Genomic DNA, 21,401 nt, shown 5'->3' with positions numbered 1-21,401 from the left:
TGACTTGGATTCCTGGGCTTAGGAATCAGCTGTGCTTTAATTAATCTATATATTAAGTTTCCACATAACATTTCATTTGAGAAAAGGGTTTTGCCACTTTAAAAAAAAATAAACAAAAAAACTGAAAACCTCTGGTCCAGATAATCTCTAAGATCCCTTTGAATCCAAATCGCCATTATTCTGTTTAGGGAAATTCATTCTTAGAAAGAAAAACAAGACATAATCAAAGATGCTCTAACTTATGGATGAAGTTGGCAGCCACCTACATGAAATGAGCTAAAGAATACAAAAAAAGAAAAGAAAAAAAAAAGAAGACCTAATCACTTGACATTATTTTTACCACTGTTGGCTTTACTTTAAGGATATTAGTCCCTAAATTAAATGCAAATCCTGACAGGAATACCATATGCCACTAATGAACTAATACGTGATCATGAATTAACTTTACCAAGAAAATTAACAAAGTGATAGCAAACTGAGCAAGGTTCCTGAAGAAAAGAGGGCACATGCAGAAGAGAGGGCTTTTATAAGAAGCTCTGATAAGAGCGAAGTGCAGGATGTAGGGTCCCCAGAAAGGGCAGAGCAATTAACTTATGTGATGTTGGACTATGGGCAAAAAATGTTTTAAGGTCCCCAACAAAAGAAAAATAGAATCAGAAACCAGTAAGTAAACAAAATCTTCAATTTTAAGAATGGAAAGACTCTGGAAGAAAAATCCAGACTTTTTATGTGGTAAGTACTCCGTAACATGTTTACATGCATTATATCATGTAATCTTTTTTGTTGTTGTTGTTGTTGTTTTGCCTTTTCTAGGGCCACTCCCTTGGCATATGGAAGTTCCCAGGCTAGGGGTCTAATCGGAGCTGTAGGCGCCGGCCACAGCCACATCCACAGCCACAGCAACACGGGATCCAAGCTGCGTCTACACCATAGCTCATGGCAATGCCGGATCTTAACCCGCTGAGCAAGGCCAGGAATCGAACCTGCAACCTCATAGTTTCTAGTTGGATTTGTTAACCACTGCGCCACGACAGGAACTCCTGTATCATTTAATCTTAATAGCTCTTTGAAGTACTTCTATCAGATCTACCTGGCAGATGAGAAACCCATAGTGAGCAAAGTTAAACAACAAACTCACTCAATCGGCTTTGGGGCCTGGACTCTTAGCTACTATATACTATACTATAATTGCTTATCCTCTGAGGGGTACTTCTAACTTCTATCTATTCATTTACCAAATACGTTTTGAGTGCCTATTACACGGCAAGTACTGTTCTATGTGGTAGGGATACAACAGCGAACAAAACAAAGTTCTGGCTCTATCATGGAGCTTACATTCTATTGGGAGGAGCTAGAAAGTCATTCATTCATTAGATAAATGGATCAATTAGGGAGTAAGAATGTTAAGAAGAAAAAAAAAATCAGAGGATGGAGAGAATTATACAAACAATTTAGCATGGTCAGGAACATCTTCTCTAATGAAGTGAAACCTGAAAAAAGTGAAGGAGCATGCCAAACAGATATCTTGGGAAAAGAAGAGATCGGACAGTGGAAAAAGCAAATTCAGAGGCAACGGGACAGAAGCATGTATGCCGTATTTGAGAAACAACAAGGAGCTACTGCAGTTACAGGGAGGAAAGGGGGAAATGACTATGTGATCAGAAAAGTATTGGAAGCCAGATGATGGAGAATCTGATTTAAGTGATAGACCAAGAAATCTGTGCATGCCTAGCAAAAGGCCTACTTCCACTTCCCTCAGCATCCCCATGCACCTCTGCACTATTGGCTTTACAACCATCAGGATTAATCTTACCATGCCCCCTTTCCCTGCAATGCCAATCCCTCCAAAAAGCCCAAGACCCGACCCATCCCCTGGACTCTATTTCCCCATATGGTTATATAATTCATGTTTTCTGATTCCATCTCTTATTTGCCTCTTCACTACTCAAAACACTTCTATTGTGTCCTCTAAAACTCCAGGTCAATTGTCTGCAAGATCTATAACCTCAGCCTCATCTGTGAATATTCACTTTCATCTTGCTCAAAAACTTGAATCTCCCTAAATAACATTCTTTATTCCCTTCGATCCTCTGGAATGGTGGCTGTTTTCTCTTCTACATGCCTTGTATTGGACTTGGAGGTAGGGTTAAGTATCCTTGCATGCACTGACATTTCTAAATAATTCTCCTTCTCTCCTCCAAAACAAAAAAAAAAAAAAGAAAAAAAAAGAAAAAACCTCACCACCTTTGAATCCCATACCATTACCTTTTCCCTTTGCTAGCTGTAGTTATCAACTGACCCAGAGTTACTTCCCTCATTCCTCAAAGATCTTAGCTTCTGGATCTCTATTACTCTCTGCAATACCATTCCTAAATAACTGTTGATTTCAGTATCTTCTCTTATCATTGCTTCTTAAAATTTGTGTGTACACAAATCCCTCTGGAGGTCTACAGGTGAAGCCTGGGGACCACTTCTCAGAAAATATCTTAAGTGTAAAAGAATTATATAGGATTATAAATAAAACCAACTGTAATGAAAGATAATTATCAAAATATTTTTAAATGTAATATAATAATACACATGACTTTTTGCAACAGTTTAAATAAGAAGCTTTGCCATAGATCTAATAACTACCATAATCTCATAATAGTGATTAACATTAATATTTTAAAGGACCTGAAAAAACTGTAACATGATGTGAAAATATCTATACTTTTTTTTTTTTTTTTGGTCTGTTTGCCATTTCTCAGGCCACTGCCGTGGCACATGTAGGTTCCCAGGCTACGGGTCTAATCGGAGCTGCAGCCACAGGCCTATGCCAGAGCCACAGCAAGGAGGGACCCGAGCTGCATCTGCGACCCACACCACAGCTCACAGCAACGCCGGATCCTTAACCCACTGAGCAAGGCCAGGGATCAAATCTGCAACCTCGGGCTCCCAGTCGGATTCGTCAATCACTGAGCCATGATGGGAACTCCTCAGAAAATATCTATAATTTCTACTGGAGACAAAGTCAAAGGTACTGCTGTTATTTTATTGGCTTGTGACCTACATTCTTAATTGAAGGAAATGTTAAATTTCAGTGAAAAATTAGTAAAGATGAAAATTTCCCCATTCCAGTTACCAAACCTCCTGAATTCCATCTGTAAACCGCAGTTAAGAACTACTATAACAGATGGTCTCTTGAATCCCTGTCCTCTCAATTCCTTGGTTTTCCTTCCTTCAAATATCGTGTCTCCCTTACCTGAGACACTCATAACCACAGTTAAACCCTAGATTTCAACATTATCAGTATTTGCAACCCTACCATAATATCAATTTCAAATATCCCATTCTTCTCTCTTTCTAGTAGTATCCCTCTAGTATCCTGACCCCAAGATACTAGTCCATTTACACCCACCAGGACCCATGAATTCTATCATCTTTTCATTGTCTTCCACCCACATCATGTTCTCACTTCCCTCCTAAATAAGCTACAATTCTACCTTCAAACCTCTTGCCCTTACCTCCCCTTGTAGAGTTTTTTGCCTAAACCACAACCTTGATTAAATTAAATTTTGCTGCTCTGGGCCTACACCCTTGCAGCTTCATTTAGCCAGAGAAAAACATACCAAGATGCTGACTAGTCTTACTTTAAATTCATCATCATAATCTCAACTGTGTCCTTAATGCTTCATGGCAATTATACTATGTTTCTCTAGTTCACTCACTATCCCACTTTCTAGGATAAATATTTCATAGTTTCTCCTCTCTAATTAATCTCCTAACACCTTATCTTTCCATCTTCCATTCCACTAGACAACGGCATGCAAACTCCTACAAACTCCTACAACCAAAGATACTCACCTACCTGCACCTCATGTCCATATATTCTGTACTATACATAACTGTCCATTCTCCTAGATAAGAACAATTATTTTATTTATGTAGATGATGTCATCCCTTCTCACCTATCAAAGAATTCCTGCAGAAATTTCCCTTCTTTTTATATATTCATTTTTTCTCTTTTAGCTCATGCTGGTGGCCCAGGGATCAAACCCATGCCATGGCAGTGACAATGCTGGATCCTTAACCCACTGAGCCACCAGGGAACTCCCATTGTCATCTTTATCAAACAAAATGATAAAGACCCCCACTTCTGCCTGCAGCAATTGATCATTTCATGCTTTTCTAAAAGTCCTCAAAATAATTGTTTATACATTCTTTTCTCTTCTCCTGTTTCTTTTTAAACCTACCCCCATCAGGCTTTTGCCTCTTTTCCAAATTACAACATGACTTCACCAAAACTGTTTTTGCCAAGGTCATCAACAATGTCCTCATTAATAAATTCAGTGATCAGTTTTCACTCTTATTTTGACTCAGCAGCATTTTTCATTTGAAATACTTCTTTCTCATGACTTCTAGGATATTGACTTGGTTTTCCTTCGACTTTCTTACTCCACTGTTCTTTGCTGTCTCCATCATATCTTTCTGACCTCCCTAACCCCTCAGAGTGTCCAAAGCCTCAGTTCCTTGGAGTTATTACTTATTCTACATATACTCCCACCCTAATCAATTTCACAAAATCTCCTGGAGGTTAATGTCATCCATATATGGAGGACTTTCAAAATTTTAACTTTATAATTCACATCTCTCTCCTGAACTCCAGACTTGCATATCTAGCTAGCATCCTATACGACATCTCAAGTTTAACATGTCTAACTGAAGTTATGATATATAACCCCCCCAACCTACTTTGCCAGAGCTTTTCCATCTCAGTCAATGCCTGAGTCTCTCATCTCAAGTGATGGCTGCTATATTCTTCTAGTTGCTCAGGCCCCAAGTTTGGAATCATCATTTATCCCATCCTAACTGTCTCTAAATCCTAAACATCCGGCCCCCAGCCTTCTTTCTAACCTCATTACTTCCATTACTCTTCCTGCCTCTCACTAGCTGGAGCCATGGTAGTCTTCTTGCTCTTCTTCAAACCACTCTCAGATCAGAGCTTTGTGCTTGAAGATTTCTACTCAGAAATCTTATCCCTCAGATGTTAGCCATTTCTTTCCTCATTTCTTTTAAGGTCTTTAAATCAATATTTTTTCCACCTTAGAACTCATCATTATCTAACATATTATGATTTTTATTTGTTTATCTTACTGTATATCTCCTCCACTAGAGTGCAAGCTATACAATAACAGGGATTCTTGTTTTGTTCATGTTGTACTCCTAGCACCACAGAAGAGTGTCTACTATATGACAGGTACTTCTAAACATTTTTATAATGGATGAATTAATAACAGAAAAAGTAGAAAAGCAACTGTGGACATATCTAACTGAATAGAAAGTCTAGTGGGGTCATTGATAGTTTCTTCTAGCCATACCGTCTTTAGTATCTTTATAGAGACCAAAGAAAATCATTTTTCATGAAATAAGAACAAAATCTGAAGAAACAATCAAGAAAATAAAGATCTCTTGATAATTAGAAATATGACTGCTATACTTTTTAAATCAATTGAAGAAAAAGAAGGCAAAATTGGGAAAATCTCAAAGAACTTAGAACAAAAATGAAAAGGATGGAAAAAAGACAGAGATAACAGTAGGAGAGAACTAAGTACAGAATGGGGTGGTGGGGGAATAGAGAAAATTATTGAGGAAATAATTTTTTTAATTTCTCTAAGTTGAAGATGGGGCTTTAAATTGAAATTCTTATATATACCTATATTGAAAAATTTTCTTCAATGTGTGGTTCTTAATACTCCTTTCATATTTAGAACTTATTTAAACCCAACTTTAATTATGTAGCTTTTTATACTTAAGTAAGAATGAAGATAAGGATGTAATAGCACCCATCAAACACAAAGGAGGGGTCAGGAAAGAAGACCCACAGCTTATCATATTACTGTAAACTTCTTGAAATGGAAAGATATAGAGAAAATCATATCATTTTGAAGATAAAAAATTTTTAAGAAAAGAACAAGAAGCAGACTTCTGCCACTCAAAAAGAATAAATGCTATTTTTTTTTTAGATCTTTAAATCCTTTCCTCATATATTAACCATACACGTAAATTTGAGGCCCCCTATAATCCCTTTTCCTATTCCATCACCATGGTTCTGAAAGAAAATTATTTTTGAACCTAGAATTCAACATCTAGCTAAATTATTAACAAAACATGAGGGTAACATAAAGTCACTTTCAAACAGGCAAGGACTCAAAAATTTACTTCTCAGGCACCTTTTCTGAGGTAATTACTTGAAGATGTTCTCCAACAAAATCAGGTTGTAAACTCAGAAAGAAGATGTAGAACTAACCTAGGAAAAAAGAAATCCCAAGATGAGAGAAGTGCAGTCGCTCAAGAAATAAATTAACTAGTAGACACCAAGAAAAATGCCTCCAAAGAAGAATGGAATATATCCCAAGCAACAGATACAAGGACTAAAGAACTGGATGACACTGATCAGTAGGTAAAGAAATCATATTTTTTTCTCAATAAGACAAAATAAAAGTAACTAGAAACTCTAGAAAAAAAAAACATGAATAAGAAAGTCATAGTCCAAATATAAAGCAGAAGTTATTTTAAATAATTCATAGACTATAATGCTAGGAATTTTTTCCTTTGAATGGTGCAAATGTTGTAAGACAAACTATGGGTAAGGAAATAACGGTTAGAAAACACTAGTGATCTCTACATTGAAAACCATTTTACATAGAAGAATTAAAAATAGAATTGATTAAAAGAAGCCTTAAGAAAGTGGGATTTTAGGAAAACTTGTTTGCATATTCTACTTGATTAAAAATGTAACATGATATAAAATAAGAATGAAGGCAAGGATTCCTAAGACTGGTGGGAAAAACTGTGATAAGAAATAAGATTTTACACAGTCTCAAAGGGGAAACAGAAACTTTAGTGCTAAACCTGCAGACCACACCTTAATCAAATAATTAAAGTTAGTCAACATGGACCATGCATTTTTCAATAGGAAACAAAGTAAAGTGTTAACAAATAGAGGAAGACAGAACAACAGACACAGAAAGTCTCAATGAGGATGAAAAATAGTAGTGTGACACTCTGCTATCCCCTTAAGTACAGAAAAGTTTTCATTTTCAACCTTCTCACTTTTGACTCAACATCTTTCACAATTTCCTCAATAGTCACTTATATTAATGACTCTCAAATTACTTGTTTTCAGAATTAAATTCTTTTCTAAATTTCAGAGCTATATTTCCCAAATGTCAGCTAGACATCTTTAATCTTTATTTCTTTAGATTCCTCATATTTACTACATCAAAATCACTCGCTTAATCTTCCTATCCAATCCAGCATTCCACTAGCATTCCCCTTCTCAATTAGTAAAACTCCTAGACAGCCTCATCCAAAAGAGACACCCCAGCTATCTTCAATTACTTTCTCTCCTTCATTCCACATCCAGTAGAATATCTCGTTTTTTAAAAGTATTAAATATCTGATATGGACTATATGCCAGGAAAGAGAAATTAATAAGACACAAATCCTATAAATTTTCTCACCAAAATGTGGTTCAAATTCATTCTATCTTCTCTATTCCCAGTGCCAACATCTTGGTATAGGCCTTCATTACTGCCTACATGATCTAACTCATCATCATATTTCTAATCACTCCTCTTTCCTCAAATATCACAGTGGAATTAGTGTTTTTCCCCCTAAATTTCAAATCTGTCATTTTACCACCCTGTTAAAATTATCAATGGCATTATTAATGTTAATGCCAAAATTAAAGAGCTTGGTCAATGACCAGGAATAGTATTTCTCCATCATATATAAAAGCAAGTGCCGTTAAACATATACAAAGTTTTAAAACAGAATTATTTTGGACAATTTATTCAAAAAACATGTTTCTTTTGTATATAAAGCTTAACATCACTTACAGAAAAACTAGTGGTAAATGTATTCAATTTGTCTATTTTATAGGAATTAAACCCAAATAACATCTAAGCAATCATTTTGACTTAACAAAGAGTTATAGAAAATTGACAATCTGAGTAAATTCTTATATATACCTATATTGAAAAATTTTCTTCAATGTGTGGTTCTTAATACTCCTTTCATATTTAGAACTTATTTAAACCCAACTTTAATTATGTAGCTTTTTATACTTAAGTAAGAATGAAGATAAGGATGTAATAGCCTAAGGAAGAAAAACAGTTCCTTTAAATATGAGTTGAGCATAAAATTGTACTCTTTTATACAGATAAAGCTTTAATAGAACATCTACACTAGCCTAAACAGGGTAAAAGCAGTAGAGGAAGTACAGAATAGAGGAAGTAGAAGAACATGCTTTGTTCTACAACCATTATTAGATACAACCTTGAACTGTGCATTTACCATTAGACTAAAATGGACTCAAATCCCCAGCATAGATCCTATACCCTTGAGATCCAGTTTCTAAGTAAAATAAGATTTATTATCAATTTTCAGATAAATTAAAGGAAAAATTATTTCATAAAGAGACATTGGTATAAAAGATTTTGCTTAAAGAATTTATAAACATAAGTAGGTCATTTAAGCTATGGTGATTACCAGAGAAAGACCTAAGGAGGCAATCAGCAACATGATTTCCTGCTATAATACACACACATGCATACACATATACCCTTACGCACTTAATGACTGACTTTCGTCTATATATCAAGTATATCTTATCTGAATAGAAAAACATAAATCGAAGAGGAAACATGAGGTTTCATTCATTCTTTTACTATAGGGTTTTAAAAATTGTTCTTGCAGTTCCCACTGTGGCACAGTAGACGGCATCTCTATAGTGCTGGGACGCAGGTTCTATCCCCACCCAGCACAATTAAGGATTTGGCATTGCTGCAGCTGTAGCGTAGGCAGCAGCTACAGCTCAGATCTGATTTCTGGCCCAGGGAACTCCATATGCCATAGGGTAGCCAAAACAGAGAAAAAAAATTGTTCTTGCTTTGAAAAGTCAATGCAAACATTATCAAAAGCAAAGACAGCAGCAATAACAATAATTTTTAGAATGTTACCCTCCCTAAATAAACCATTTATGTGTGTGTGTGTATTTTAACCTGAAGAAAGATGACTGCATCATGAATGCATTTTCCCGCCAGAAATGTAAAATTGTAACATCTACTTACCAACCCAACACAGTTGCTTAAAGCCACTTTAGTTGTACTACGTTGATCTTGCAAGTATCCTGTGTAATGACAGTTGTCTAAAAAATCATGTTTCCACTGGGGTCCATCTTTCCCCCAATATTCTACTGTAAAATGTTTGGACACAAAGTCTGTGTTGAGAGTCAAGTTTAGGTGAAAGTGCTTGCCATAGGCTGAAAGTTTAAAAAATAACTTAGATACTGCCTGCTGTGGATCGATAGGGTCCATACTCCGTCTTCTCCTGGAGTGTTTATCATTTTTCACAGTAAAGCTGAGAAAAGCTCCATTTTGATCAACCCTTATTGGAATAGTTAGCTGGTAGTGTTCTAGATAAGTCAGGAATTCCTCTTTGTAATCACAAGGCAGAGAATCCAGAAAAAAACACATGGAAGAAAAGAATATTTAACAGAACAAAGATGTAGCAATACAAACAACAACTATAATGCTTAAATTATGTATCATTAAATGTGAGATACGGACAAAAAATGTTATATTAAACAAAAATGAAAGACTGAAAGCTTAAAATCTAAAGATGAATTACATACCATATATTTCTTTCCTCAAAATAACATTTTAAGATTATTTCAAAAGGCTATTTTTCATTTTAAAATTTTAAAAACACAAATTCTAAGAGCTAAATTCTACAGTAAATATGACTATTTTATATTGAAATAAAAAACAGTGAAAACTATACATATGTAAAAGACTAGAATTTCATTCAGGTAAAATATTTTTATGAAAGTTATCCAAAAAAGTTTATATAGAATTTCTAAAGACTTATAGCATTTAAAAAAAAAATTATCAGTCCAATATAACATACAGCAGCCATTTTGGAAAACAGTGTGGCAGTTCCTCAAAAAGTTAAGCATGAAACTACCATCTGACCCAGCAATTCCACTCTTATTTTTACATGAGAAATGAAAACATACAACCACACAAAACCCTGTACATGAGTGTTCATGGCAGCATTATTCATAATGGCCAGAAGGCAGAAATAACACAAATGTCCATCAATTGATGAACAAATGAATAAAATGCACTCTATTCACACAAAATATTATTCTGCAATAAAAAAGGCAGTACTGATATATGCTATGACAAGAATGAAACTTCATAATAAAATTTCATTATCTAATAGTATAAAAACTAAGTGAAAGGAACCAGTCATATTTGATTCAATTTATATAAAATATACAAAACAGCCAAATCCCTATAGACAAAAATAGATTAAAGGTTGCCTAGGGCTGGGGTAAGGTAGTTTGGAAGGAACTAGGAGTGACTGGTAATAGATTAAGAGTTTCTTTTTGGGGTGGTGAAAATGTTCTAAAATTTTGATGATGGCCGTACAACTCTGTGAATACACTATAAACCACTGAACTGTATACTTCAAATGGGTGATGATATGATATGTATATTATCACAATACAGTTGTTTAAAAACCATCAGAATGACAAAATATTCAGAAGACTATTAAATATATTTTCCTCACTTAGGTGTACTAAATATTACCAATCTATGTTCTTAACCACATCTTCCTTTGGTTAAATTTACCACTAAGGGGGAACCAAATGTCTGCAAATTGCTTCACTGTCTATACTTGAAGTTCATCCACAAATATAAACTCCCATGAAACCATGACCAAAAGGAAAAAAATTAAAAGATAATATTTATTTCATTTCTCATAAGTAAGAGTTAATACTAAATGCTATGGCTTTGTCGAACTACTTTGAGAGCCATATTTTGTACATACAGACTTCTAGACATATATATCAATCTATAAAGTTTAATTTTATGGATTTAAATTACAGGGACCTATGAATTAGAATTTGAAAAGTTGAACTTCTTATAACTCTTCTTTTTTTACTCAGCTTCTAGTCTTTAGATCAGAATTCTTAAGTTTGAAAATACTTTTTCTTCACTAAGGGTCCATGTTAGAAGGATCTTGTATGAGAATTTGTCTGGTTTCTGGCTCTTTCACAGCACAAAAACCTTTGGATTTCTTTTGAAAATGACCTTGCCTGTAAACCCTGGAAATGACTGCATGAGCTTATTAAAGGTCAGAATTCAGAAGAATAGGCCTGAGTCTGTCATTTTCTAAGAAAGAAAAGTCAACTTGAAAATGCAGTGGATGTTAAATACTAATAGGACAAGTTAAATGGACTCCTAGAGGCAATAACATTTATGAAACTAGCATTGAATTGACACAGCAGGTTCCTACCACTATACATCCCCCGAAAAATGATCACTCAAACTAAATATTTAATCTTTTCTTGCCAGAATAATAGCAGTAATTTTTTTTTGTCACTTTCAAAAGCAGGAATCCTACCTTGAGAACTGTATGAAAGTCTGCGGTCACTATGAAATTGTGATGAAGCCATGATGAGGCTCAAAACCCAGGTCAACGTCTTCCACAAAATTTCCATAATTTAGAAAACTGGATGATTTTTAGAGGGCTACCTATGTGCTAGAGAGTCAATACCATACCAAAATCGAAGCATAACAATTTTATTTCTTTAAAACTTCTTGCAGATTAGTTACCAGATGTTCCACTATTTAAGAGGTTCTTTTTTCCAACATCCCATACTTTCTTCTATATCTGGATTCATTTTCTCAATCCAAAATGAAAAAAATAATGATGGTAAAATTTTCATAAGCAGAGCATTAGGCTGATTAATTGCTAAAGTATGGCCATTTTTTAACCTAGAGAAACAAACAAACAAACAAAAATGTTTAAGTTAACTGAAAAAACATCTGGCATGGACAGATCTATTTTGCTGAATGTTTGCAAAAAGACACATACCACAAAATAACATAATTAAATCAGACTATTGTTGCTCTTTATAGTTTAAATAAACATTCAGAAGACTAAACACAGAATTAAAACCTAAATGGTTACCAGGACAATGCCATAGTTAATTAACAATCAAAAAAGGAAATTGAAAGGCATCATAAAAATTCTCCTTTTAAAACTAAAGATAAAAATGTGTGGGTAGAGTGACTAACCTCCTTTTGATAAAATAAAAACTAGACTGACTTCACAAAGTTGATTTTATGAAAGTGATAAACAGTATATGATCATATCACTTAACATGCTTTCTAGTACACTCTTATCCAGAGATTGATTTGTTGCTTTTATTTTCTTACAGAAAAACTTTTTTGATACAGAGATCTACAAATACACAGTGGCATTAAGCAGCTGTCTGTGAAAACTCAGACAGCAGCATAAACTAAACTTCTGAAAAGTTGAGCCACATTTACCATAACCCTTGACTTTATTTGGAAGTCTTATATGACTAATAAGGCAACATATACGAGGCAGTTTTAACTATCTAGAATGTAATTGTAGGAGTTCCCATTGTGGCTCAGCAGTAACAAACCTGACTAGTAACGATGAGGATGCGGGTTCGATCCCTGGCCTCAGCTCAGTGGGTTAAGTATCTGGCGTTGCCATGAGCTGTGGTGGAGGGTCGCACACTTGGCTCGGATCTGGCATTGCTGTGGCTGTGACATAGGCTGGCAGCTACAGCTCCAATTCGACCCCTAGCCTGGAAACTTCCATTTGCCACACTTTTGACCCTAAAAAAGTAATAAAATAAAATAAAATAAGAATGTAACTGTACAGAAAAAACATTCATTTTCTGAAAAGAAATGAATTTTTTAAAAAATTCAGGTATCACAACAGATTTCATGTCGCATCTCATGTACATTCCTTTTGACTTACAATCTCACTCAGTTCATGGATTCACATTTTAAACAGAACAGTGGCATATTTGAATAGCACTTTAGAAAAAGAAAATAACAAAGGAACTAGAAACTAGCCAAATAAAAGCACAAATGTGATTTTTAAAAAAGAGAGGAAAAACTAAAAATAGCTTTAGGATTCCAAAGTAATATAGTTGAAGATAGGGGCAAATGGCCTTTATATAGCTTAATACTTTATGTTATATATATGACTGTGTTATAGTTCTATATGTAATATTCAAAATCTACCTGAGTCAATGATAAAAAGTTAAATTACTTTTAATAACTTATTGTTATGACAGAGAAATACACAAGATACCAGAAAGATTTTCATCCCAAATCCCTAATATATGAAATTATCATATCATAAATCCTTACATATTTCTGCGCTTAAAAAAAAAGAATGAGTAAATGAATGGATGGTAATTAAAATAAAATCACTTTAGGGATAATACTAAAGGATATTTAAGGTTGACTGTAAAATTAATTTATATGGAATACTACATTTCCTATGGTGCTAGAAATATTGTTTATTACAACATGTAAAACAACCACAACCATTTTAAAGTTCCTTACATCTGTTTCCCCAGGTTTATTAATCTGGTAAACTTTGGACAATCTAATTCATTAATCAAAAAATGTTGTCTTACAATGTTTTAAAAATGATGTTATAACAGTATGAGGATAAGAAAAGACTAAGACACAATTCTTGTCCTTCAGGAGCTCATAATCTAAAGAACAAAGAAAAAACTCAAAACAGACTGACACATGCCATAATAAAATCATGAAACATGTTAGAGGAGATCAGATGAGGGAGATGACATCAGATATGGATGGGCAAAGGAAATTCTATGAAAAAAAAGTAACATATGTGATAGACATACTGGAAGATGAACAGAATTTAAGAAGTCAAATCTGTGGGGGAATTCATTACAAGTTAAAGAGATAAATTCCACAAAGTAGAGATGGCAAGAAAAAAACGGAAAATAGTATTAGTAATAATAGTAAGTTTGGTCCCTATACATAAGACTAATAGGTAATATCTAGAAAAGTAACTTAAGGTCAGGTCCAAAAATAAAGAGGACTTTAAATATATGTTACTTCTTTCAATATTCACAACAATCTTGTAAAGTAGGTATTATTGTCCTTGTGTGAGGAAGAATTTACAATGGCCCTAATAGTTATGACTCCTGATATCCATGCCCTTGTGTAATCCACTTTCTTTGGTAATTCTATCCTAACTTAAATGGAACACCTCACCTGTGAAGGGATGTCACTTCCATGATTAGATTACCAAAGGTTCTGACTTCTATCTTAATAGTAGACTCCCTTGTCGGGCTTTGATGAAACAAGCTACCATATGGAGAGGCTCACATAGCAAGGGACTGAGAGCAGCCTTCAGATAACCACTAGTAAGGAAATGAGGCCCTCAACGCAACAGCTTGCAAGAAACTGAATCCTGAATATCTGCGTTTAGAAGCATATTCTGCCCTTCTCAAGTTTTCTGTGGTGATCTCAGTCTTTGCCAACACCTTGATTGCAGTCTCATGAGAGACTCTGAAGCAAAAGATAGAGCTCAGCCATGCCCAGACTCCTGAACCACAGAAAATGAGTGTTAATAAATGTACGTTGGTTTAAATCACTAGGTTTATGGTGATATTTTTTTTCCACCAATTGATAACTAATACAGCTGCCAATTTACAAATAAAAAAGTTGAAGCTCATAGCGGCTATACAGCAGAGCCCAGAGTCACATATAAGACTACCCAGCTCTTTCTATTACATCACACTTCTATTTTAAGTCACTATAACTTAAATATTCAATAGCAACTGCATACAAACCATATCAAATTATATATTCATAAATGATATAAGTTAATTAACATGAACAGTTTTAAGCAACTTGATACAAAATAATTATTTCATCTCAAAATTTCTTCTACAATGATTTAGGCAAACCAACAGGGAATATATATCCTTTCTAAGGCAAAAATCTATAAAGAGATTAAATCATATCGTCATTTAATAACAGAATAATTGATCTTTGAATAACATATGGTGTAGGGGCCACCAACTGTCTGCAAAAATCTGAGTATAGGAGTTCCCATCGTGGCGCAGTGGTTAACGAATCCGACTAGGAACCATGAGGTTGAGGGTTCGGTCCTTGCCCTTGCTCAGTGGGTTAACGATCCGGCGTTGCCGTGAGCTGTGGTGTAGGTTGCAGACGCGGCTCGGATTCCGAGTTGCTGTGGCTCTGGCGTAGGCCGGGGGCTACAGCTCCAATTCGACCCCTAGCCTGGGAACCCCCATATGCCGCAGGAGTGGCCCAAAGAAATAGCAAAAAGACAAAAAAAAAATCTGAGTATAACTTGGCCTTCTACATTCATGGTATCTCCTTAATGGATTCAACCAACGAAGGCTAGTGTAGTACTGTAAAATTACTCTTAGGAAAAAAGCCTTGTATTAGGGATCTATACAGTTCAAATCCATGTTGCTCAATAGTCAACTGTAGTAAAGAAAATAATCCAGGAGTTCCCACTGTGGTGCAGTGGGTTAATGATCTGAGTTGTCTCTGTGGAATTGTCCATTTGATCCGCAGAGTGGCACAGTGGGTTAAGAATCCAGCGTTGCCACAGCTGTGGCACTGTAGCTATGGCATAAGCCACAGATGCAGCTCAGATTCAATCCCTGACCTAGGAACTTTCATATGGTATAGGTGCAGCAGAAAAAAAAAGAAAATAATCCAGTTATCCTGATTCCCAATCTACTTAAGTACAGTCTCCAATTCCGTACCTGTTGCCTCATTAACATTTCTTTTTTTTTTTTTTCCCAGATGTCCTGAGGGCTTTGCATAAAAAATATCTGACATTGGAGTTCCTGTCATGGCACATTGAAAACAAATTCGGCTAGGAACGATGAGGTTGCCAGTTCGATCCCTGCCCTTGCTCAGTGGGTTAAGGATCCGGTGTTGCCGTGAGCTGTGGTGTAGGTTGTAGACCGCAGCTTGGATCTGGTGTTGCTGTGGCTCTGGCATAGGCCAGCAGCTATACCTCTGATTAGAACTCTAGCCTGGGAACCGCCATATGCCACGGGTACAGCTCTAAAAAACAAAACAAAACAAAACAATGTCTGACATTGAGCTCCTCATACACTTTAATCTCCCTTTAAAGAGAAATATATAATTAACATATTTGAGTTTGAGTTAATTTTCTAGTAGTGATGATAGATTTGTATTGAATAATATTCATCCTTTTTTCCTAGACTCTGAAACTGATAAACTTACAATATAATTACCAAAGTTTAGGGAGAAATTTCTTGCTCTTCATAGTTTTTTAACCCCCATTCTTACCATTACTAGCACTGGTCCTATAAACATCCAGGTTAAGTAAGCCAGTAGCATCAAGAAAAAAAGTAGTATGTAATTACTTGGCCAGAAGTAGACTTACATTTGATTTAAGGACGTGTAGTAAAAAGGGCATTGATGCATAATAGAGAGGGAGCTTTGAAGTTAAACAAACCAGAGCTACAGCTTGGTTCCACAACTAGTTACAATGTCTGGCACATGGGCACTCAATAAATTTGAGGTTTTTTTGCCTTTCTCACTCCTTCCTTCCCTCCCCACATTTTAAAAATCTCCATTGCCAATGAAGAAACTTAACAATACGTAAATGAGCTGGTTCAAGTGCAACTAAAATCAACAACTAACATATTTAACCACTCTTAGTCACCTACACAACAAAAATGAATGGGTGAAACTACTTGCTGGTTCCTACTAGAAAAGTTAATCTAGATATCATAAACAAATATGTAGAGGCACTAACTTTTCCAGATATAGTTTCCAAAATCCAGAATAATATTAAAATAGTACATAATTATCCATAAATCACAATGCATTAACTCTTTACATTGTGTAGGAGAAATATCATGCTATAGAAAATACAAAGGCTTTGAGTTCTGGCTTGACTTCAAGTTACTTAACCTTTCTGCATCTCTTTCCTTACTATAAAACCTTGATAATGATACTGACCTTTAAAAGACTTTTGAAAGATTAAATTAGATTGCACATGATGTAAAGTATCCACACATTTCATTTTAGTGGTTACATAAATATTAGCCCCCCTCTCCTCTTTATCTGACTCATCACTTCTCAAAGGCCTTCCTTCAAAAACAGTTTCATGTCCTCCTTGCCTTAAAAATTTGGAATGATTGGATATGATGATGCAATCAACTAACTAGGTTGTACTGTCTTTTAGATCAAACAGTAAAGAATTTAGGTCATGATAACTGGGCTTACAACTATTTTAAATTTGAAAACAGAATCAAAACTTCCAGTTTACTTTGATCTCAAAGGCTTTTTCCCTAATACAAATGCACCAACTGGTAAAGTTTAGGAATCATTTATCTACATCCTTGGAAACAAGCTACACTAAGTAGAAATAAGATCAGACAACTTGCACTTGAGTGATTCCCTCAGTAGTCTGCTCTGGTTGGAGAGTAAGTAGTTGTCTTTTTCCCCTATCATGTTTACTCCCCATTCAAAAGATCTATGAGTAGCCAAGGTAATAATTTCCTTCCTGAACTATTATTATGGAGCTAAAGAACATGTATAGCATCTTCTCAATTTCTTTTTTTTTTTGTCTTTTTTTTTTTGCTATTTCTTTGGGCCGCTCCCGCGGCATATGGAGGTTCCCAGGCTAGGGGTCGAATTGGAGCTGTAGCTGCCAGCCTTTGCCAGAGTCACAGCAACGCGGGATCCGAGCCGCGTCTGCAACCTACACCACAGCTCACTGCAACGCCTGATCGTTAACCCACTGAGCAAGGGCAAGGACCGAACCCTCAACCTCATGGTTCCTAGTCGGATTCGTTAACCACTGCGCCACGACGGGAACTCCCTCAATTTCTTTTATTCATCTTAAACCTGGTTATTTCTTTTAAAGCTGATTTGGTCTAAATAGAGGAAGCAACAATACAATGCTTCCTTCAGGTATTTAATTTTTATATGTGAAAATTAACTTCTCATTTTACTTTCCATTTACTCTCTCAACAAATATTTAACGTCACCTTCAATATGTCAAGGCTTGAAGTACAAATGTTTCTAGATCATTTATAAATTTTGTGAGATTGGTTTCCAAGGGCAGGTATAGTTAAAGAGACTCAAAACTTACCCCACAAGGAAAGCAAGCAAATGAGCCAAAAGCAAAAATACAAAATATTATTAAAAAAAAAAGCAAACTCCAAATTACACATAGGCTCAAAGTCTCAAACTGTTTTTTTTTTTTTCAGATGGCAAGTTAAATATACATTATACGTTTCATAGCTTTTCTCCTGAAAAACAGAAACAGCTTCTCTTGTGGTTAGTTCAAAATGTTGATAATCAACTATATCTGTTGGCAGAACCAAGAGCACTATCCACCTCTTTCACCTTTTAATCTCCCCTCCATAATGTTCCAAAGACTGTGCCATTAACTCTCTTAATATGTTAACTTTCTTTATTCTCTCACAAAAGTCACACACAGGGTAAGATTTGGCATAGAAGACCATCCTAAACCACTAGTAGCTACTAATGGTTGCTAAGGAAATGAAGAGGAAGTGGTAAGAGTAGACAAGAGTGGGAATTAATCTTACATGTATTGGCCCAGACATGAAAAGTAGTTCAGGTCTTGAGGTTAGAGGTTTTTTCCCCCTTGAGAGTCACAAAAACATTAATACCACAACAGAGATTTCATTTGCTGCCATTTGTGAGAAATGAATGAATTTGATTTGTTTGAAATCAACTTATTTGCCTATATAGATAGTCTTCAAAACTCTAACACACCAATGATCGTATATAAATTAATACAGACCAGAACTGTAGCTACCACTTTGGTGAAAAACAGGAAAATAATTATTCCCAAAATTAATTTTTTCAAATTCTTTTCAACTACACCAGTTTTATGTTACATTTCTTTCCCTATTGTGAATTTTGAGGGCTGTCATTCATACATCTATGCTTCATTCTAATCAACATAAACTAAAAAAAGGAAAGGAAAAAGAGAAAGAAAAATTGTCCAAGAAATTTAAACGAAAAAAAAAATGTTGAAAATCACACTCCACTGTGTTTTTAAAAGTTGCAAGCAATAGTTCAGTTTCTCCTTTCCTCCCCCATTCTGTACACACTCATCATCCCCCCCCCCACCCCCGCCCCACTTCACCCAGACAGAGGCTAACAGTCTGAGCTGCCCTGGTTGAGTTGATCCTAAAGTTAACATTCAGCAGCCCATTTCCAGACAGCAGCGCTAAATCTATTTGGATAAAACGCGTGTGACCCAGACAGTTGGCATTTGGCCCAAACGCGTTGCACCGGCAGCTCAAATAAAAACAAGAGTAAGAAACTCACTCTTGTTCCCTCTCAGTGCGCTTTCTCACTCTCTCACTCTCTTTGCCTCCAGTACAAGTAAAGAAATTACCAAAGACAGGAATTGTAGTACACACGTTATCGGAAGACAGGTTTCCAATAACCCCTCCAGCAGCACAACCTTCCCCTCAGTCTCTGAATTTTGATCACATATAGCATATATACAGACATATCCTAATGTTCAAGGCTCCAAAGGGTTATGAGTCTAGCAAGTCCCAAGTGGCCAAGAGTAAATCAAAAACACACGTTTCCATCTCTTTGATTAGCCTATTAAGAGCTTAACATATCCTAGAGCATCAGGACTATAGCTAGTACATTAATTCTGCCCTCTGAGCCAAGGCATAAAATATGCACTTGTCTAACTAAAGACACTGACTTTAAACTATAAAATGCAGGTTTTTCTTTAAGAAAACTAGAAATCAGTTAGAAAGATAACACCATTACTACTTTCCCGATTACTATCTGGTGACTAAAGACCACAAAAAATCATAAGTCATATTTCACAAAACATGTCTATATTCGTATAATAAACGTATATATTTTTGCATCATAAAATATTTGCAAGACCCAGAATTCTCCAACCCCCGACTAGTCTGGAGTTAAAAGAGTTCTATCTGTAAAATGAGTTCAGTCAAGCTCACTCATTGCCATTTAAAAAAAAAGAAAAAAAAAAACACCACACACAGAAAAAAAAGTTTTCTACGCGTTATTCGGAAGACAAGCAAAGCACAAGTTTTAATTTAAAAAAAAAAAGGTTTCATTGAATATTGTGAAGTCTTCCTTACCGTTTTCATCTTCAAATTCTGATAAAAAGTAAGTTTCAAACAATAGAGATTGCACTGGACGACTCACGTACTCCCTCTCCTCTCTTAACTTTTTTTTCTGCCCCCCTTTGCAAAGCCACAGCAGTCAGTTAGTTATTCTGCAGCCAGAATAAAACCCTATAGTCTGGCTAACCCGGGCTTTAGAGAACGGACTTTCCGACTTGGCAGAAAAAGAGATGCCTTCAATACATCCAGGCTATCATCCTGAGGTGCTGTCTTTACAAACCCACTTTCTCTCCCGCAACTCCCCCCCTCCAAAAAAAAAAAAAAAAGGAAAGAAAAAAAAGAAAGGAAGGAAGGGAAAAAAAGACTTATTGGGGGTGGAAGTGGTGCCCTCTTCCTGGACAGCTTAGTGCCTTTGCTATGCAAATAACATGTGAAGAGCATCAAAAGGTATCAGGAGAAAAGAAGACAAGAGGAGCAGGAAGGGCAGCAAAGTTTTGTTGAAGTAGCCCTAGATCTCACTACCGGCCCCCAGCCAACTTGAATTGCAGCAGGAGAAAATTTTGGCAGCTTTTCCTCGGAGGCAGAGCACACTGACGTCAGTCTGCAGATGTGCCGGGCTGCGTCGGGTGCGCATGTGTCCTGGGCCGTCACGTGGAGGGGGAGGGGAGGTAGAGGTACAATCAGGGTAACCAACTACCAGCCATTCAGAAGGGCTTAGACAATGTCAACTTTTCCACCCTGTGAATGAGAGAAATTCTGGCCCTTCTAACCTCAGTGCCCTTACCCACTCCTCCTGTTTTCCTCCTCCTCCTCTAACCTCTTTAGAAAGTCTAGCCTGGTTTGTGATTAGTTGTTTCTTGGGAAGGAGGAGGGAGGATGAATGGCTTTAGAACTAATGTCACTACTGAGATCTCCGGTGCCCCTCTCCGTGTATTTTTTTTAAAGTCCACACAACAATAATGTTAAAAGTTGCACATAAATACTGTCTTTCAGGAAACTATAGCAAACTTCAATGGAAGATTCAAGTCTCGGTAGCTACACATGCACAAAATGCCTGTGTTTGGGGGGGGGGTTGTTTTTTGTTTTTTTAATATACCTCAATGAGTAATATTGCCAGCAAAAGGGAGAGTAGACTAAAATAAACTAAGACCAGCACATTTTCCATCTGATTACTGACTTAAGGTTATGTGGGGCTTTAAAAAAAAAAAAAGGGTGGGGGGGAGAAGTGGGGGAGGAGAGGGAGCCGGGGAAGAGAGAAAAGCTTGCATTATTTCCAGATGAGAATGAGACTGGATGGTGTTTTAAAGTGCAACCGGGGGAAGCTACAAGTGGAGTGTATTTTTTTAAGACAGTACATTGAATG

At 35.9% G+C, this 21,401-nt stretch overlaps 1 protein-coding gene across 2 annotated transcripts in view; it reads right to left on the bottom strand.

Moving 5' to 3' along the window:
- Positions 1–20,649, bottom strand: part of ADAMTS6 (ADAM metallopeptidase with thrombospondin type 1 motif 6) — a 322,344-nt gene extending 301,695 nt beyond the window's left edge. For both annotated transcript variants that reach the window (XM_047752832.1, XM_047752915.1), the window contains exons 1-3: positions 20,054–20,649; positions 11,461–11,834; positions 9,117–9,481 (exon numbers count right to left, since the gene is read on the bottom strand). In XM_047752832.1, coding sequence (XP_047608788.1) covers positions 9,117–9,481; positions 11,461–11,557 — 462 coding nt within the window. In that variant the 5' untranslated portion in view covers positions 11,558–11,834; positions 20,054–20,649. The remainder of the gene's footprint in view (positions 1–9,116; positions 9,482–11,460; positions 11,835–20,053) is intronic.
- Positions 20,650–21,401: the final 752 nt, after the last annotated feature.

This window comes from Phacochoerus africanus, chromosome 1 (assembly GCF_016906955.1).
Source record: "Phacochoerus africanus isolate WHEZ1 chromosome 1, ROS_Pafr_v1, whole genome shotgun sequence".
NCBI classification, from domain to species: Eukaryota; Metazoa; Chordata; class Mammalia; order Artiodactyla; family Suidae; genus Phacochoerus; species Phacochoerus africanus.
This window is presented reverse-complemented; position numbering and strand designations above follow the sequence as displayed.